This window comes from Syngnathus floridae, chromosome 7, assembly GCF_059516105.1.
Source record: "Syngnathus floridae isolate MCC-2025c chromosome 7, RoL_Sflo_1.0, whole genome shotgun sequence".
NCBI classification, from domain to species: domain Eukaryota; kingdom Metazoa; phylum Chordata; class Actinopteri; order Syngnathiformes; family Syngnathidae; genus Syngnathus; species Syngnathus floridae.
Genome location: NC_142419.1, coordinates 6,781,136 through 6,800,246, shown reverse-complemented (window position 1 = coordinate 6,800,246; position 19,111 = coordinate 6,781,136). Strand labels below are relative to the sequence as shown.

General features: G+C 38.9%; 1 protein-coding gene across 11 annotated transcripts in view; it reads right to left on the bottom strand.

Moving 5' to 3' along the window:
- gria4a (glutamate receptor, ionotropic, AMPA 4a) overlaps positions 1-19,111 on the bottom strand; it is a 73,150-nt gene that overhangs the window by 18,786 nt on the left and 35,253 nt on the right. For all 11 annotated transcript variants that reach the window (XR_015859677.1, XM_088381989.1, XM_088381990.1 and 8 more), the window contains exons 9-13: positions 18,786-18,890; positions 17,335-17,445; positions 10,049-10,255; positions 8,303-8,518; positions 7,596-7,756 (exon numbers count right to left, since the gene is read on the bottom strand). Coding sequence is in view for 10 of the 11 variants with exons in the window: in XM_088381989.1 (XP_088238115.1) it covers positions 7,596-7,756; positions 8,303-8,518; positions 10,049-10,255; positions 17,335-17,445; positions 18,786-18,890 (800 nt within the window). In the remaining variant the exon portion in view is untranslated. The remainder of the gene's footprint in view (positions 1-7,595; positions 7,757-8,302; positions 8,519-10,048; positions 10,256-17,334; positions 17,446-18,785; positions 18,891-19,111) is intronic.

Here is a 19,111-nt window from a genome sequence, read left to right as displayed (position 1 = left end):
AAAAAAGGGTTTTCTAAACAATAGTAGTAATACGAAATAATTTCTATGGCATGCTCAGATGTGGCAACCTGATGCAAAATATTTTGGTGAATGTCTCAATTCAGTGCACTTGAAGACATGGTAAGGCTTGAGGGCACCACGAGCAGAGAGTAACGAGATTGTCAGTTGAATACAGTCATGAAACCAAGCAGAAGCTTCGAGCTAATACAAATATAGTCTGAAAGAGAGATGGAGCGAGTAAAACAATTGTAATGGTGAAAAAGGTGTTGAATAATAATAATGATATTATCAGTGGCTGTGATGACTAGATGACAATGTACCTTCCAGCATTGTATTTCTCCCAAATTTTGGAGGTTGCCACTTGTTGGAAAATGTGAGTGGTTGATACACCTTGCTTGATGATGTAATCAGATATTGATGTTGTTGAAGCAATGAAAAAGAAAATTACTTTGGCTGCTGTACCTCTATGATCATAATACAAAGAGAGCAAACAGGCAGTATGTTGACAATGGTAGTCCCAATAACAGGTAGTCCTTAATTAGTCGCGGTGAGTTGCAGAACGAAGCAGCATGTGCCACAGTTCAGCTGCATCTGAGTCACTCACTGTGCAGTGGGCCCAAGTGTGGATGTTGCCATAGTAGCAGTTTTATCCGAATGGTCCAACATTTCTCCATTAACAGAGCAAACAACTGAAAAGAATGCATTTTTTTTTATGAACACAATATTTCTATTATTATCTTAAGAACAGGATCTTCTCACGACTTGCCAAACTGTCACGATGTGGTCTGCTTGTCCATCTCTTGCCCCCTTATAAATATTACATACAGCACATTCAACCAAATACCATTTTTATTTGAAAAACAAACCTGTTGTTTTTGGTTCACAAGGGCCCTACCGATTAATCGACCTGAACATTTAGGCTAAAATTGGACAATTTAATTTTTTTAAAATTTTTACCTCTTTTGTAAACATATTAACACATTATCACATAAGACAAAGACAATGATGTGCAACGATCAGACTGTGAATTTAGGCGAGCAAATTTACAGATGGGTTGCAGTTACCGTAATTTTCGGACTAAAAGTCGCTCTGGAATATAGGTCGCATTAGCCATAAAATGCCCAATAACTTGAAAAAAAACATATACATGTCGCTCCAGAGTATAAGTCGCATTTTGGGGGGGAAATTTATTTGACAAAATCCAACACCAAGACCAGACATGAATGAGCAACAACAGGCTAAACGATAGGTATGCTAACGTGACATAAACACAAACGAAGAGCTGAGAACGGGCCTGACGTAACATTCAGAGTTATTCAAAAAACTATTACATAAATAACACGTTAATAAAACCATCTGTGTCACTCCAATTCATTAAATCCATCGATCGTCCTTTGTCAACAATGCGTGCGCACCGCTGACGGCGCTTGCACTTCAAAATATTCCACAGTCCCTTATAACGATATATAAACTATATATCAAACAACTATTATATAAGAAATAATGTTATCAAACCATCTGTGTTACTCCAAATCATTAAATCCATCGATCGTCCTTTGTCAACAATGGGTGCGCGCGGCTGACGGCGCTTGCACTTCAAAATATTCCACAGGCCCATATAACGATATATAAATTAGATATCAAATAACTATTATATAAGCAATAGTATTATCAACCCATTTGTGCACTCTAAATCATTAAATCCATCGATCAAATTCCTCGTCCTGTGTCAATAACGCCGCGCTTGCGCCCTGACGTCAGCCTCGTCGTTATTCCACAGATCTACTATATAACTACATTGTAGAAATAACAAAGTTCAAGGAAAGACGTGGGTTTAGTAAATGGCTCTTTATTTAATAAAATAAACTTCCAGGCGTGTGGCGGCATGGACTTCCAGCCACGGAAGTGGAAGAGAGCTCCATAGAATAGGACCGGGGATGCGTAAAAGCTATGACCGAGCCCTATCCACCATCCCCGGACAGCCACCCGGCCGAGTGCTGGCCTCAGACTTCCATCCACGGAGGTGAAAGAGAGCTCCATAGAATAGGACCGGGCGTGCGTAAAAGCCATAATAGTTTTTCAAACCTTCTGTGTCACTCCAAATCCTTAAATCCTTCAAACTCTTCATCCTCCGTGTCACTTAGAAACAAAGCCGCTAATGATGCCGGTAGTACGTGGGGCCCTTCGTCATCTTCATCATCCCGTGATCAATCTTTGTCCTATTTGTAAACAACCGCCGCGCACGCCGCGCCGCGCTGCTGACGTCACTTGAAATTCAAATTACAGTAATCCCTTGCTACATCGCGGTTCGTTTATCGCGGTTTCACTTTTTTTTTTTGAAAATTTTTGAAAAAAAACATATAAGTCGCTCCTTATTATAAGTCGCCCCCCCCACCCAAACTAAAAAAAATCGCGACTTATAGTCCGAAAATTACGGTAATTGTGTGATGGCTAGTTAAGGATCTCCCCGAAACTATTATTAGTGAATTGCAGTGCACTGTACAAGAGGATTTTAATTGGTGACCTTGTGACCAATTTGAGTTGGTAAGCTTCAGTGCACTACTGTAGTTTGTTAGTCATTCCATTAGATGGATCTCTTGCAATCATTAAGTATTCAAGCCACTCGGGGCCATTTACTCAATACATTACGCACACACACATGCATGCGCACACGCGTGCACACATACACACACAGACAAACACACACATACACTGGACTGTAGATGTAGTCGCAGCCGCCAGCCAGCACAGACAAGAGCTGTAATTTCAGATGTTTATTGACAAAGACATCCAATTCCTCTGAGATGTTTTCTTCTGATCGGTTTACTTCACTCTGCTGCACTCCTTCTCGAACCTCCTCCCCATCATCATCACTTTGTTGCCATTAATGTTAACAATTCCAGTCCCATATTACCCACCTACCCATCATCGTTTTTCCCCTGCACCTTTCTGCAGTGACCTTGCCAATCAGTGACATTAACACCCTACAAGTCCCAACCGAAAGATGACAGGCGGGTGGTGTAAATGTCTTCTCAAGGTCAGTCTGACAATATGAGCCATTGTGCGTTAATGCTTTCATGTATCCTGCCACTCACTGCCATGCATGTGAACACCAAGGCGCGGGAATGTGTGTGTGTTGTGAGCGCGCATGTGTACCACTGCACACACGGCTCTTGTCATGGAAAGTTAATTAATTAAGTCGAGGATTAGACAATGGATCAGCATGAGCACCCTTGAAAAGATCTGCTGAAGGATGATAAGGAAATCTTATAGAGAGATTGGATGTGATGGAATGTAAAATTGGAAAGGCGCGATCTTTCCAAAAGATAGATAAATATAGATGGTGCAGGCTGTAGAGTGAGAGTAAAAGACCTGAATAGAAGTGAGTGTAATACTCAGACTGCAGAGATGACTGCAGCAGCAGGGAGAGAGGGATGCAAGCCGCATACCAATCATGGCAACTCAATACGCAACACACACCGATTCTCGTTTGCACGCACGCACGCACGCATGCACACACGCGCACAAGCACACACACAGATGTATTTAAACGTGTCTTTTCTTGTTTCCCCAAAGATGGTCATGAAGGTTACAAGAAAGAAAACTGCTGTATTTGAGAATACACAACAGAAGGTCACAAAATAGTTGAGCACGCACAAGGCGTTTTATTCAATAAGTATTAGCTCTAAGATGTTTGCATTCAAGTAATGAAAACCTTTTTCTTGGGAGGTCTTTGACCTCACTTTGTTTCCAGCTTCACAATAAATGTCAGCCTGAATATCTCCATTGATGCCAGATAAGTGTTGAAATTATGAAGATGGAGAAGATCAAACTATGAAAATATTAGCAACTCATGTTCATGATGGTAGATGTTCCAAACTTGGAAAAAGTTGTGTTCCCTTTGACCTACTTGTACATTAGCTGGTCTACACGTGACTTTTTATCACCTCTGTCAAGGAGGTCGTAATAGGTCATGTTTGCTTTTGTTCATGCATGTATTTGTAGCTGCAGTCTCTGCAATATTCTTAAATTAAAACTGTCTACACTTCTATTTTAAACAGATTGTGGCAATTTGCTTTTACTTTGGAAAACAATAATCATCATTGTTGTCTATTTTCTGACCTGTTGCAGACCAAACCAGGACCTGAATCATAATTAATTTGTTTGTGCATTTTCCTCACAGTCAATTTGAAATAATGTCCTGTTTTGTAATTAAAGACTGGAAATTACATTTCCATTACTTTATTGACAGGATAATCAACTGATTAATTGATTATAAAAATAATCATTAGTAGTTGCAGCCCTATTAAATAATCAATCTGGTGCCTTAATCAGGACGTTTATCGCACTCAGTCCAGCACCCGTAGTTCTTATACTGCTCCTGTCGCTTAGCAACCATGAAGGCTCGTGGGCATTCGTGACATGTTATTTGACTCCGTGCAAGTAATGTTTTCTAAGGTCAAATGTGCACAAAGTTTCATACAATCTGCAGACTTAACTGAATCACATTTTAAGAATCCTGGTATCGGGGTTCTCTATACTGGAGCCGGAGCCAGGCGTCTTTTTATACAGTACAGACCCAAACCCATCATTAGATTATTTTGACAAACGCTGAAAAATAATCAGTGCAATTTTGGGGAATTTACTGTATTTTTGGTTTTTCAGCTTTCTGGCAGCTGTCTGATTACACAGACTATGAAGAGTGTGATTGTAACATATCCTAAGTGACAATGAGGAGAGAGACAAAAGGATAAAGAAAGTTCAAGGTAAAAATACTTTTAACTGTTGAACAGCAGATGAAAATTGTTTATTAATTTAGATTGTTTGGAACAACAGCTCAAATTTAAAACATAGTTGAGCAGATATCATCTTTCTTGATCAATTTGAAAATGTAAAAAAAAAAGAAAAGTACTCCTTTTCTTTATATTTTGTCTGTCGGTTGGTGATGACATATATAGTAGTTGATGTGGATATTGTTTCTCACATGATAATGTTCTGGACCTCAGTTTTGTCCTGAACTAAACCATTGCAACCTTTAATTGAATCAGCCTAATAGGGTTGGCGTTGTAGACTTAAAATAAAACACTGTTCACAGAAATCCCATTATTAATGTGAAAGCAAGTGACATTACGTTGTTCAAAACAAGTTTTGTTCTTTGGTTGTTTCTCTCTTCTGGGATTTGTGGTATTTCTCCTGATACCAAACAGCCTCCTCCCCAAGTTTTAACTTGCACCAACTTTTGCATAAATAATAGAGATACTTTAAAAAAAAATGTTTTTGTTTTACAGATAGTGTGAAAGAGAGTTTATCCTCTTGGGGAAAAAACATGTAAATACAAAACTCCATTAAATAAACAATTGAAATATTTAACAATTTGTACTGGTAGTGTAGCTTGCAATGCAAAGATTTCAGTTTTTTTATGGAGAGACATTTGCTTTCGTCTCGTCATTTTCTGCATCTCCACAATATTAAAATTATTCATGTTGACATTGTAGTAACTTGATTAATTGCACAACTCTGCCCCTGTGGTAAATAACCACAAAGATATTCTCAGTTAAACAATAGTCTTTTTTTCTTTAAAACAATACTGTAGTTTGGATTTATGGAGTTTTGTTGTTTTATATTTTATGATATTCTTTATTTTGTTAAAAAACATCTGGTGGATGAAACAAGATGAGGTAGAAAATAAAAAAGTAGATGTAGGACAGCTTTCTCTTTGTAAGATTTTAATCAGGCATTTATAAATGCAGTAATCCTAGTCTTTATAGCAGTTGTGCTGTATTGGAGGTGACAAGGCCGGGCAATTTCGATGATAACACCGTTATGTTAAGTATCGCATTATCGCGAGGACAGCTGCACATGCAGACACACACACACACACTTGAGTTAAGAGAATGGAGAATGTTTGTGTGGAGGTGGCCTGCGTGCGTGTGTGCGTGTGTGTGTGTGTGTGTGTGTGTGTGTGTGTGTGTGTGTGTGAGGGTGGTGTGTGAAGTGTACTCTGCATTGTCAGGCGCATTTCGCGTTTGAGCGAGAATGTTGATGCATGCGGATGGCACGAGTATTTTTTAGCATTGTGGTTGGAATGGACTTGTCATTTGCACAAAGTGGGATTGAGAGGGAGAAGACAGCTGCTGGTGAGCGAGGAATCAGAGACAATGAACAAAAGTGAGGATGAGAGCAAAAGAGAAGGCTGGAAGGGTCATGGCAGATACAAGTTTTGTTCATTACATCAAATGCTGCTGTAGTTGTTAAAGCAGATGTGAAAACACAGCACAGAAGGAAAAAGTTCTTAAGGTGAAAAAGTTTGCAAAGACAGAAGGCCCTGCAGGTTTAGTTTATTTTTTAGGGTTTGTTTTACAACAGCTATTAATGTTAAGTGAAGAAGGAGTTTGTTGTCTTGAGGCAAAAAAAATATTTATTTTCATCTGTTAAAGTCTGTGTCTAGGTTGAAGACCCAGAGCTGAATATTCAACATTGTCTTATCATTTTAACATGCCAAATACTTCCTACAAATACCACGCACAAATCCAAACAAGAGAAAAAGGTGACAGAATTGGTTCTTAAGAATCTTTTTTTGACTGTGTGGAATGTTGATCCAGTTTTAGTGAATACAACAAAGATGTTGGCAGCAAAGTGGGCTGTTGAGTCTTCATCCAAAAGCCATGAACGATTAACACCAAAATTTATGCACGCATATGTAGGCATGCGACAAAGGAACTCAATGATTTTTATTTACTTCTGTCCTAAGGATGCCTCTCCTTTTTCCTGACTACATGCATGTACCAACACTGACAACTAGAAGAAGCATTCATGGGTTACCATGGTAATGAATAATATTTTGTTGATACTGAACACATTAAATATATTGGTAGTGGTAAGTCCGGGTGAGTCAGCAAGGACGTGCGCTGTGAAAAGTGTGCCAAACAAAACATGCGTGCGACATGCTGTCACATTAATTACCAGTGACATGAACATTGTTTTGGACATTCTAGCTAAAATTAATAGTTGTAAAAACACATCTTATAAAATCAACCCAATTTTTATTTTGTTGAAGGATTAGTAGGGCACAGTCTCATTGTGGTCAATCTTTTCTCAGATTTGCTCTCTTAAGGTCTTCGAGATGACGTCCATCAATATTTCAATAAACTGCATTCTCAAGTTATCAATAATGGAATGCCATATTCATATAAATATTCTAAAAATACAGCTGGACTCTGCCTCTTCGGTTGTTCATTAAATATTTAAGGACACCTAGCAAACTGTGAAATGTCCCACCCTTTCTCACCCGTATAGACAAGGATGAGGGACTGTGTGCCCATGTTTCCTTTTATACTTCCATATTTCACATTTATGGCGTCTGCATATTTTCACATCTTCACACAATGTCACGGAGCAGCAACCCAGGTCAGTACTAAAGTGAATAAAGTGTTGGGCATTGTAAACAGTCTGTATCACAATATCCGGATGCGGCTTTTCCCTTAAACAGACATGTAGTATATTTAGCAGAGTATTCTGTGGAGGAACCACAAAGGGTATCCCCCCCTCATGCACGCACACACAGATACGTCACGAAGCACATCTTCTACACTCACCGCGGTGAGATGTCGCAGCCTTGTTGCATGAAAGCTCCCAGTGAAAACCAGAGGGAGTTGAAGATGCCAAACTCATTTGGAGGTTGGTCATTGGGGCCCTGCTCTGTGGTGCCCTCCTCTGGTTCCTCAGCATGCCACTCATAAGGACTGAAGCGACTCACCTGAGACAACACAGGGAAGCGTCAGTAGGGTAATAGAGGGAAACTCAAATAAGAATGGGATTGACACCTTACAAAAGTCATGCCAGTACGATAAAAGTATAGTTTTGCTAGTTTTATCCTCATCGACTTTCTCCCGGTCTCATATTATCAAAATTGAACAGCACAATGAAGAGGACTATTCAAATGCCAATTATAATTGGACCAAACGATGTAATAGTTAATTCATTCTGTTGTGAAGTTTGCCATTCAGCTTCTTGTTAGGGAACAGTAAAAGACAGGTGGATATGTGCATTGAAAAGTTCAGAGATCAAATCAAGCTCACTTAAGGTCATTTTAGGCTCATCGATTCTTCCCTAAAGCCGAATACTCCTAACTTTTTCTGAGTAGTGTGAGCAATTAATTCCTCTATTCACGATTGAAAAATGATATTGCTTGGCATATGTGAAAATCATCCACAATGTTTCATATAATTCCTGCAGTTTGTGTCTAGTATAGTCTAAGTTTCATCCATTCAGTCAGTGAAAACACGACTTCCCCAGCACTCACCAAAAACAGCACTACGCTGACTCCGATGTAAGCAAACACGATGCACATCCAAATTTCATAGGCCAGCGGGTCCAGGAAGGAGAAAACACCTGGTTTGGACTTCTGAGGCTTCTTAATCATGATGGAGATTCCCAGAGACATGAAAGGCTTTGAGAAGTCGATCACCTCTTCTCTAACCAAAGTGATGGTAAGTGGGGCCACTGCGATCTCTGCTTTCTGCATAGAAAAGAGGGTTTCTTTTATATTTTAAGGCAATTGATTTCCAGACAAGCGCCTTTATCTGTCATCACCATTTATGCAAAAAGAGATAGTAAAAATAGGATGATCATGGGAAGAGCAAGGACAATTGAATGGGCAAGTAATTAGATTAGTGTAGTTTGAGGCAGGAGAAAATGAGGAGCTGAATCAGTGCGTGGAGATAGAAAGAGGGAGTGAGTTTAAGATTGATCAGACTAACCTAGTGCAGAAGTTAGAGGAAGTTACAGAGCATGAACACGCAGAAACAATTGTGACACAAAGACAAAAAGATAAAACAAAAAGTGGATGAGAAGAGAGGCTTTCAAATGTGTTTCCCTTTCAATGCCTCATCTGGGAGTACACCGAGCACTCGGAACAAATCAAACCCGATTAGTCGGCGTGCTGTTTCCGCAGTGTCACCTTCCATCAGGAATAGTGCAGGCCAATTATTTCTGTTGCTGCTGTGCAACAATCTCAGCTTCCACACTTTCTCAAAGTGATGACTGACATTGTCTTCACTCACAATGTGCATGGTGTCGACAGACAGCATAATTGGTCACCATGCCAAATTCTTCAGGAATTACTGAACCCTTCAAGACCAAGCTTGGCTGGAGGAAAGATGCATGCAAAGCTTCTGATAAGCATATAAACTAGCAGAGTGTGAGAGCCCAAGGTGGGGTCACGGTGGCAGGAAAAGCTACTAATTGAAACAGCAGTATGTTCTGCATGGAATGTGAAGTTTTACCTATTTTTTTAGCATCTGTGCTTGGCGCACCCTGAGAAGATACTGTTTGTGTACAGATTTGCATAAAAACACAATTTGTAGCCTAATTTGCATATGTTATTGGATCTTTGTAATGGTCTACCAAAAACATCAAACATATGTACAAATTATATGGCGTCTGACTCCAAACAAACACTGCACATATTTTGGTACCCCAATCATCTTAGTTCAGGTGGCATTAAAATGTGAAATATCGTAACTTAGGTTTGAGAGGCAATATGGAACTCATTTGATCTTCGATCCCAGCTCTTAGAATTTAAAGCCTTCTTGAGAATAGTTAGCGATATCATACAAACAATGGAGTAGTGTGAAAACGGGAGTGACACGTAGACTTACAAGTCGTTCTGAAGTGCAAGTGAAGTGCAGTAAGTACTATTCACCTCATCCTTTGTTTCCAACTAATCCCCGAACGAGTATTTACTCGTGTACTCATTGATGCCGAGTAATGTCTATCAATATCAATAATCAATATACTAGTAACAAATTGAAAATAATAATAGATATAATTTGAAATAATGTCCTGTTTTTGAATAAAAGACTACAATTTATTATTTTTTTATCTGATTCATTGATTAATCGACAACCTAATCAACAGATTGATCAATTATTGATCTAATGGTTAGTTGCAGCCCTAATGATCAGAATAGCATTTCTAAACCTATAAATCAAATGATAGCCCAAGACTTGCACGGTACTGTTCTAATGTAATATCCATCCGCCCTTACCCCATAAACAAGCTCGCCCACCATCCCGTTCCATATCTTTGTCTCTGGATCTCTGGCTCCGTATTTCCCATCGGGCACAATGGAGATCTTGTATTTGATTCCAATGTGCTTGGCGATCTCTGAGGCCAGATCCACACAGTAGCCCTCATACTGGTCATTGCCTTCATATAGCTCCCAGTTCTTCTTCAGCATCACATAGGGGCCCTCCTACAAAAGCAGCATAAGGCGAGAAAGACACTGTTTGGAAGTTGGTGATGTAAAAATAAAACAAAAAAAAATATAAAGACAGGAAAAAGGAAAAACAGATGTCAATAAAGAGTAAAATCACATTTATTTCAGCATAAACAATCTACAGCAACAAAACTAAGTATACATTGATTGACAGCTTAAGTGCTACAGAAAGATCATAATATTTCTGTTAGTTTTACAGTTCCATCTTCACAACATAAAATTCTATTGTGGTTATCTAAAAGTTTGGCAACCGCCGATTTTTTGCTGCAACATACTTTTCATCCAAAACGACTTGAGAGACATTTGAGAGCTCAAAAGGCAAATAGAAACGTGAGCGAGAGGAGCGAACACATTTTTTTTCTTTCAAGGAAACACCACTCAAGTGCAGATTCTATGATAAAAGAGAGAATAAATGATTACGTGGGTTCTTTCCACATATATCTGGGTGCTTTGTATGTGAAGTATTCAGACTTTGCTGTGCCTTATGTCTTATCTTTATCTGCCTTGACGTGTCTCCACTGGGGCGTGCACCTGCCTCAGAGTTGCCGATGTTCAACTGAAGGGAAATACAGGCGAGGCAAGAACACTGTGGCTTTGAAGGCGTGTTGTCAAAGGCAAAACGACTTTTTGGGTTTGCAGTTTGCAAGATGAAAGCAAAATGCGACTCTAATGGTTTGGTGGGTGCGTTGTAAGAATTCGAAATCACACACCGACGTATTCACAAACGTACGTACACATGCGTACATCTATCAACATCGGTGAATTATTGTATAATGCCCGAGGCTGCTAATCTTATAATCCAATTGAACCAAGCCTATTAAAATGCAGTTGAGCTCCTTTTAATCTAACATAAATCTCTTCTAATTGATCAAATAGTCTTTTTCAATCTGGTTGAAAATGACAAATTTTAGCATTGCCCAATGTTTTAATGCGCACTACAATAAAATGTGAACAACTTAATTTATTGTAATTGTATTACCATGATTATGATCAGATGCAGATTACTAAAGAAGAATAATAGTTTTTTTTATTGTTATTATTTTTTATTTTGCAGTGGAATTACGAGTTACAAATTTAATCGGTTCCAGGAACCCATCTGTAATCTGAAATGTTCATAAATATAGGTAATGTTTCACATTGAAATGAATGGAAATGCAGTTAATCTGTTCCTGCCCCAAAACCAGTGTGGTAAAAATGAATATAATGCAAAATAGAATGAAATGAAAGCAGACAGACACCTCAATAAGTAACATGCATTCTGTAAATTCTTTTTCTTTTTTTTAAATTTTCGGACTTCTTTCACCATGCCATGCACAAACACACCCACTATCAGATTTGTGATTGAATTATCAAGGATGCAGAGGTGGACTGATATGTAACCACTTTCTATCTTGTGCTGTGGACGGGTACAAGTAGTTTTCAGGTCACAGCAATACATTATGGATGCTGTCAATGATGGCCATGCAATGCGAGACAAAACACAACATACGTTTTTTTGGTCTGGAAGAACTTGACCTTTCAGATTAACCAGAACAGGCACGATCTCAGCTCCAACATCACCTCTGACCTTTCAAATATTGTTCTGGCTCAAAATCTCCCAGATACACTCCAACATCTTGCGAAGAGTTTTACCAGGGGAGTAATGATATTTTCATCTATATCACTTCCTGTAAATTGATTTGTCCCAATACTCTGTACTACTTTAGTAACAGGTCGCGTAGGAGAGTAGAATAACTAAAAGAAGGAAAAACTCCCGTACACACGCTCACTCTTTAAATCCTTTAATCCCACAATGTTTCGGACACACTGACCTTCCTCAGGCTGCCTCCAGTGCACAATTTTGTCTCTATACAGTGCCTTTGAATTACTGTAAAAGTTGTGTGCTCCAAAGGTAACCACAGCGTTTCCTTAGTTTAGTTATGATATTAGACTTTACTCTTTAATCATCTTTAATATAACCATCACATGAATATATTGCCCCATTTTGTCAAAACTCACAAAAATGATTCTCCTCCAATGACATTAGAAGAAACATTTGCAGGTCCCTGGGTGCTCATTCCATCGACTCAACATGAATCGTAAAATTAATGAACACCAGACTTGCGTCTTCTAATAGTTCAACACAGCAATCTAAGATGCTCACAGACTGGGAATATTACCCGGATGAGCATATTGTCGACATTCACAGTTTAATCTCATTTGCTGTTTGCTTGATATTAATATTATTTGCCAGCATCACATCAAATTAAATTGTTTCATTTGGAAGTTTTAACAATGTTATTAAATAAACAAGATCCTGTGCAAATTGGGAAATTATATCCAGTAGGTACAAAGAGAACAGTAGAACAAGAATAGTTTGAAATATAATAATAATAATAATAATTTATATTTCTATGTAGTTACTGTCAATTGCATAGCATTCTGTGAGATTGCCATAATTTTAAACGTTCCTATCACCGATTGAATCAATTACTTTACATACTCTAAAGAGGAAAACTTAATCACTCTCAAATTGCCCTCATCCTCAAGTTCATTATGTTAGAAGGTTAAGTGGTTAAAATCATCTCACTCTTCGGAGCTAATATGATGAAAGCAATGAACGCATGCATGCACACACTAACACAAACATGCACAGCGGGAACATTTTCATTTCAAAGTCGCCTTAATGTTTTTTTTATCAGTTTGCTCCAGATACCTTTGCCTCACTGTGAAAGTAATGCGTAATGCGTGTGTGACTGTGTATTTGTGTGTGTTTGCTACTTGTTATCATGCGTTTTTGTGCTGCACCAGGGCAAGGAATGGATGTCAAAATGTGGAAATGGGGGCAAATAAGTGCAAAATCAGCACGTGAACATGACCAAGAAAGAGTAATGCGTTGGCTGTTTAAATTTAAATTCAAATTCAGATAATTCTACGAAGTCGGCCACACAAAATGTGTCCACAAAACTATTCATAATAAAGTTAATATTTAAAAAAAATAAAAATAAAAAATAGCAACACTAAAAATAATTATCAATAAGTACATTTAATAATACAAATACTGAATACCAGATGCTATTATTTATTGTTAGGTTTAAATGAAGAAAATCTCATTATTAGTCGGCATGCTAGTACCAAATGTGTTTTCTTTATTTAATGATCCATGCAGATGTCATGTATCATATTAGGCCATATTTAATTACGCTTGAGTTTATGCTTGATTGACCTTAGGTGTGTTATTTTACTCAACATGTGTGTGTTGTTTGGGCAGACAATAATCACTTTGCATATTTCAATGATATCAGGCCCACATTGACAGGACATGCATTGTATCTGGTGATACATGTGTTGTGATATATCTGCAATTACATTAGCAGACATCTAATTCTTGTATGATTAAGATGCACATTTGAAAGAGACCGGATTCTAATCTCAGGTTACCTGATTCCATGAGAATCTTTTTTCTTAACCCTAAAATATGAAAGCAAAAAAATCTGACTTGAAAGATCCCACTTAAACCTGGTAATGTAAATCCAGGCTGAAACACCAGATATGGTAAAATGAAACATCAGATTAGTTCAAATGGAGGTAGAAATGTGGAGAATTTGAATAAACGGGAATGTGTGAAAAAGAGATAAAGAGAGAAAAGGTACACCATTTAGAAGGAGCAACAAAACGAGTGACAACAAATGATCCAAATGGCTGTGAAGTACAAAAAAGTTGGCGGGTTGAAACAGCTTTGTAGGAGCAAATGGTTGGGGCTGATAAGGCATAAAAGGTTCCCGATCCGTGCCACGGAGACAGTTAATACTCGCCGTTTGAGCCAGTTTGCTCGATGGGGCAAACAGCTGGACATTGAAAAGTCCACTCATTCAAACAATCAGTTCAGCGTTACAAAACGCTAAAATGTCGCATAATGAATAACCAACGGCAGAGGCATTAAATCAGCCCTGAGCCATCCATTGCAACAGCCAGAGGGCCGAGCCAAGCGGTCACAGCCTATTTCAGTCTGTCGGATGGATAATCAGTCCATTCATTCCTCAATTAGTTAAATTACAGCACATAATCATGCATTCACTGATGTATTGGCCAAGTGAGTCAGCATGATTGTCTCTGAGCTATCGAGACATAAAAAGAGCAAAACACTTCAACGTTTAGTTCTGCAGTCATCGTGCCGCTTGGTCAAGTTAACCGCGTTTCACTGCCAGAGGGACATGTTAACCTTAACTGTTTCACAGTAACCCGTTGGTGGGAGAATTGAAACTTTTGGTACAAAAACTCATTATTAGGATCAACTCATCAATGACTATGTTGCTATGGGACTAATGTTGGCTGTCAAATTTGCATATTGTAGTATAACGGTTTGGCTTGATAATATACAGTGGAACAATAAAGTGTGATTTCACTGTTTAATCAGATGTTGGCAACTATTCTAAACACACACAACCCCAAACACATTTTTTATTAGCCATAAAACCAAGGGTAGGAAACAGCATCAAGAAATTACAATGTATTTGTAATACAAACAACAACTGCATGCTAAGCACAATGGGAAACGCCACACGACTTAACAATTGATCACAAGTGCAGTTCAATTTTTCCTTCCTACTCATAGTGCTTGCGATTTTTTTTTCTGTAGTGGCCTAAAGGCATGCATGCATGAATCATCTACATAGTACATAGAAGGGTCGAGCTAAGCGTGTAAATGGGCCCATATCTCACTGAATTTTTCATGTTAACAGTGTCGGTGTTGCATTGATGGTGCTGAATGACCATTAAGGAAGGCATTTGACATAAGTAATTACAGGTGAAAAAGCTGAATGAAGGGCTTGAGGAATTTATTTATGGTTAAATTCAATGGGCAAAAATCTTTGTCATTCTCCAAAGGTTGGAACTCAGTTGACTTGCAGTGAGTTGCTGTTTCTTCAGTGTCGCAGCAGAGGCTTCTTCTTCATCAGAGGCTGCAAAGAGGAGGAGGTGGCTGAACTAACGTTAGCCAAGGTCTGCTGAGGTATCCATCCCCAGAGAGATATGAAGGAGGCATGGTGAGAGAAACAGTGGGGCAGATGGAGCCAGGGGAGAGGAAGAGGACAGATGTGTTTGGGGAGACACATCGAAAAGACGTGTACAGTAATGCACTGCCACTTGATCACACCCCACAAATGACTTGATTGATGTAAACAAGTTCACACTCATCAGACAACTTTGTATGTACACACACTTGAAAACACTTCAAGAGCTGTGTGTGCTGCTTTCGACCCTAAATTATTCATTCAATAAGGTCACCTCTCATTATGATCCTGTGCAGTTCTATATTACTGTAACTATATCCACAAAAGTAAAAATCTCTGAAGTCGATCACAAATGCTATCTCTGTAAAGGCAATTCTTTTTGTATAATTATTAGGGACTATATCTAATATCTGTCAACCAGCAGATAGATCCTAAGTGCTGGAATGAAACTTTGGAGTTTATTTCTCTTGGATCAATTTGTCTGCCATATTGAACGTGACATACGTATTTAGAGGAAAAGGGGTGGCCGACCACAAATCGGCCACAGACGGATGATGTCAAATCACTTACACAAACACACTCAGCCCTCCTTTGTCTTGGATTGACACTGTGCCATGATTATTTAATTGGCAATGGGCTGGCATGTGAAAGTCATTAGAAGAAAGCAGACTGAGGTCACATCTGAATGGTGATTCGAGGTCAATTTTAGATTCGCCTATTAATGAGACATTAGTATAATCAAGTGTCACTCCCTTGTGGCCACGCTCCGAGGGCCTGCTTAAACTTGTTCGAAGTTTTCCGAGACATGAATACAAATTTGCTGCAGGACACTCACTCTTGTCTTCCACTATTAGGCTGGATTTACACTACATGGTTCAAGTGACACAATTGCGATAGACCATGGCAGCATAAAGAAGGAAAAAAATATTGAACTTGGATATTCTCAGATTGAAATCGGGCTACTTACACATGTTGACACAGTACACCTTCCATTGTGACTGCAGTGGAACAGACAAATCAGACTCAGTTTACCATGTCAAAGTGAGTCTGATCCAAATGCACTGCTTGCTCTAGCGGAGCTAGAGGGGGAGCCACGGAGGACACTGACACCCCCATCTGAAAAATTCTAACCCTCTCCCCCCAGGAGCCAGGCTAGATGATCGATTTCTGGGTATTTTTCAGGGAATTATTTTCCCAAAATGTCCACCATCCCTCAAAGGCGATACATAGTCAATGTTTATCAGCACTCTCAAAAGAATTTGGGAGGTTTGTTAAATTGAAAAAAAGAAAAAAAAGAAATCTGAGCTCCGCAAGTGACTGCTTGTTGATGTACACTGTACATCAGGGGTGTCAAACTCCTTTTATTCGCGGGCCGCATTGTAGACATAGCTTCTTTCGGAGGGCCATTATGACCCAAATAAATGTATGAGCACCTCATATTATATACAGTAAAAGCTACAAAACAAACTGACAAATAACTCATTTTCAAATCAGACGAGTAAAAATTGGTCAAATATTTAAAAAAAAGATATTATTAAAAGTGAAGACAATTTGTAATTCTAGTATTGACACGAATTTGATGCACAATTTGTCTTTGCGGGCCACATAAAATGATGTGGCGGGCCGTATCTGGCCTTGAGTTTGACACCAGTGATGTACAGCATGTCAATGCCACACCTACTCTCAAACAACAGAAATATTCACATTAACAAACAAATGGTGTATTGCTATGACTGTCAACAACAGTGACATGTTCCAGTACATTAGATGCAGATTATTGTCATAGAAAAATAATTGCAGCGGGTCGGTGGATGAAAATACAGTTGTATCCGATTTGTATAAATTGGACATGGGCTCTAAATTGGAATTTGGTACTTGCAGTGTAAATCCAGCCATTTAGCAGATTTTCCATTGCTTTTACAGTATTTGTGCATGTTGCATGGTGGGAATCAGCGATATGAAATGGATTTGGTTCAGTTCTGTAATATAAATACTACCGTTACCCACCCCTTAAAAATAGCAACATAATTATGCAGAACTTAAAGTAGTCATTTGGAACATTACCATGATCGTTGTCACGATTACAGTCCGGTTCTCCATCGCTGAGCTGTCATTGGACAAGGAATTTTCATTCTGGACCAAGACAAGTTTGTCGATGTCATTCCAGTAACCAATCTGGCCCGAACAATTGAGGAAGAGAAGTGACAAACAAGAAATCATTCAATTAGTCTCTTTTATAGCTTAATTCTACCAAAAAGACAATTACAATAAAGACGGGACAAACACTAATAAAATGAATAAGAATAGATTGAACCAAAAGTAAAAGCCAACCAACAGAATGAGTCCAGCCCCAAATTTCCCCCTGGAACTGCTGAAATTGAGTGTGAGCCAACATCTTTCAATAAAACGCACGACACTGTCAAAGGAAGTGAAATGAGATTCTCTTTTATTTGTTTTCTTTATTGTAGGAATACGTGTTTTCTCCGGTCACAAAATATTAGTCGTAAGCGCCTTAGCTCATCATGATGAATGGATTCAGTTTGATGTCTTATGTCTTGGCAGACTTTTATGTACACCAAGGTTACTTGTGTTGAGATGCTCCCAAATGTACACATCCAAGGAAGCTCTGATAACGTCGGCAGGAGTGTTTCTTCACTATATTCCTGTCGGGGATTTTGTTATATGGAATTTGAGTTCACTGCTTGTATTGTGTAGTGGAGTTGTACAGGTTTTCTGCTGTCCACGAAGCCATTGCCCTCATAACCGATCAGGGCAAAGAGCCCTGATGCTGAGTGAGCTTGTCCCCGCGCAGCGTGCCAGATTGAAGCACATTACTGTGACAGCGTGTTGAATTGAAGCATATAAACCACAACGTACAAATGAAGTGTCGATGGTCAATGTGTGGAGCAGTTCACATTAGTTGTTGCAGCGACTCGCTCCCTTGTTCATCACTGCACAAGTGGCTAATCACACTTGAGTTGTGTTAGGCTGGCCCGCCCCAGGGCTAGCCAATTGGGGGTAAGGGTTGTATTTAAAAGACCACTTTCGTTTTTTCAGTTTTGAATAAAATTTCAACATTTACTTTTTGTTTCTATCAAAGTATGTGGGGGAAAATCAATTAAAGTTGAGAATCTGATTTTTTTTCAGGACAAATGACGTAATGCCATAAAACAGTCAAAATCAAAATGTTTGACCTTACTTTGATTTGCCAGTGTTGGTTTGGACATTTCAGGCTCATGAATGACAGTAACAGTATACTCAAGTACTTGAAGACAAAACCTTCCTTTCTCTTTTCCTGATTTTTTTTGTTGGCTCCTTTGATAAGTGTGATCTTGAGTTTCTCGCATCCCAGCGTTTGGATTTTGACTTGAGTTGGAAAATACATAAATATTTCTCAAGCTTTCTGACAGCCTTTGCTATTTTGTTTCTCTTTCCTTCAACACTACATGCCATTGTACACTGTCAGGCCGTGTTTTCAGAGAAATATATCATTTTATTCCCGACATAAAACCTACCTTGCGTGGTCCGTTGCTTTTCAGTTCAAACACATCCATAGTATAATTGATTCTCCGACCAAAGTGATCAAATTGGATATTGCCAGTCAGGCCCTGAATGCGCACCTGGAAAAAAAGCGAAACGTCAATTCAAAGGTTTGAATGGCTCTTAGGTGAATGTTTAGGTCAGTGTATGTATGGATGGCTCATATAATGAATTGACTTATTGAAACAAAACTGAATAAATAGTATAAGCAAGGAAAAGCCAGTAGTCGGCTTTCAATCAATATACGCATGCACGCGCGCACACACACACACGCACGCACGCACGCACGCACGCACGCACG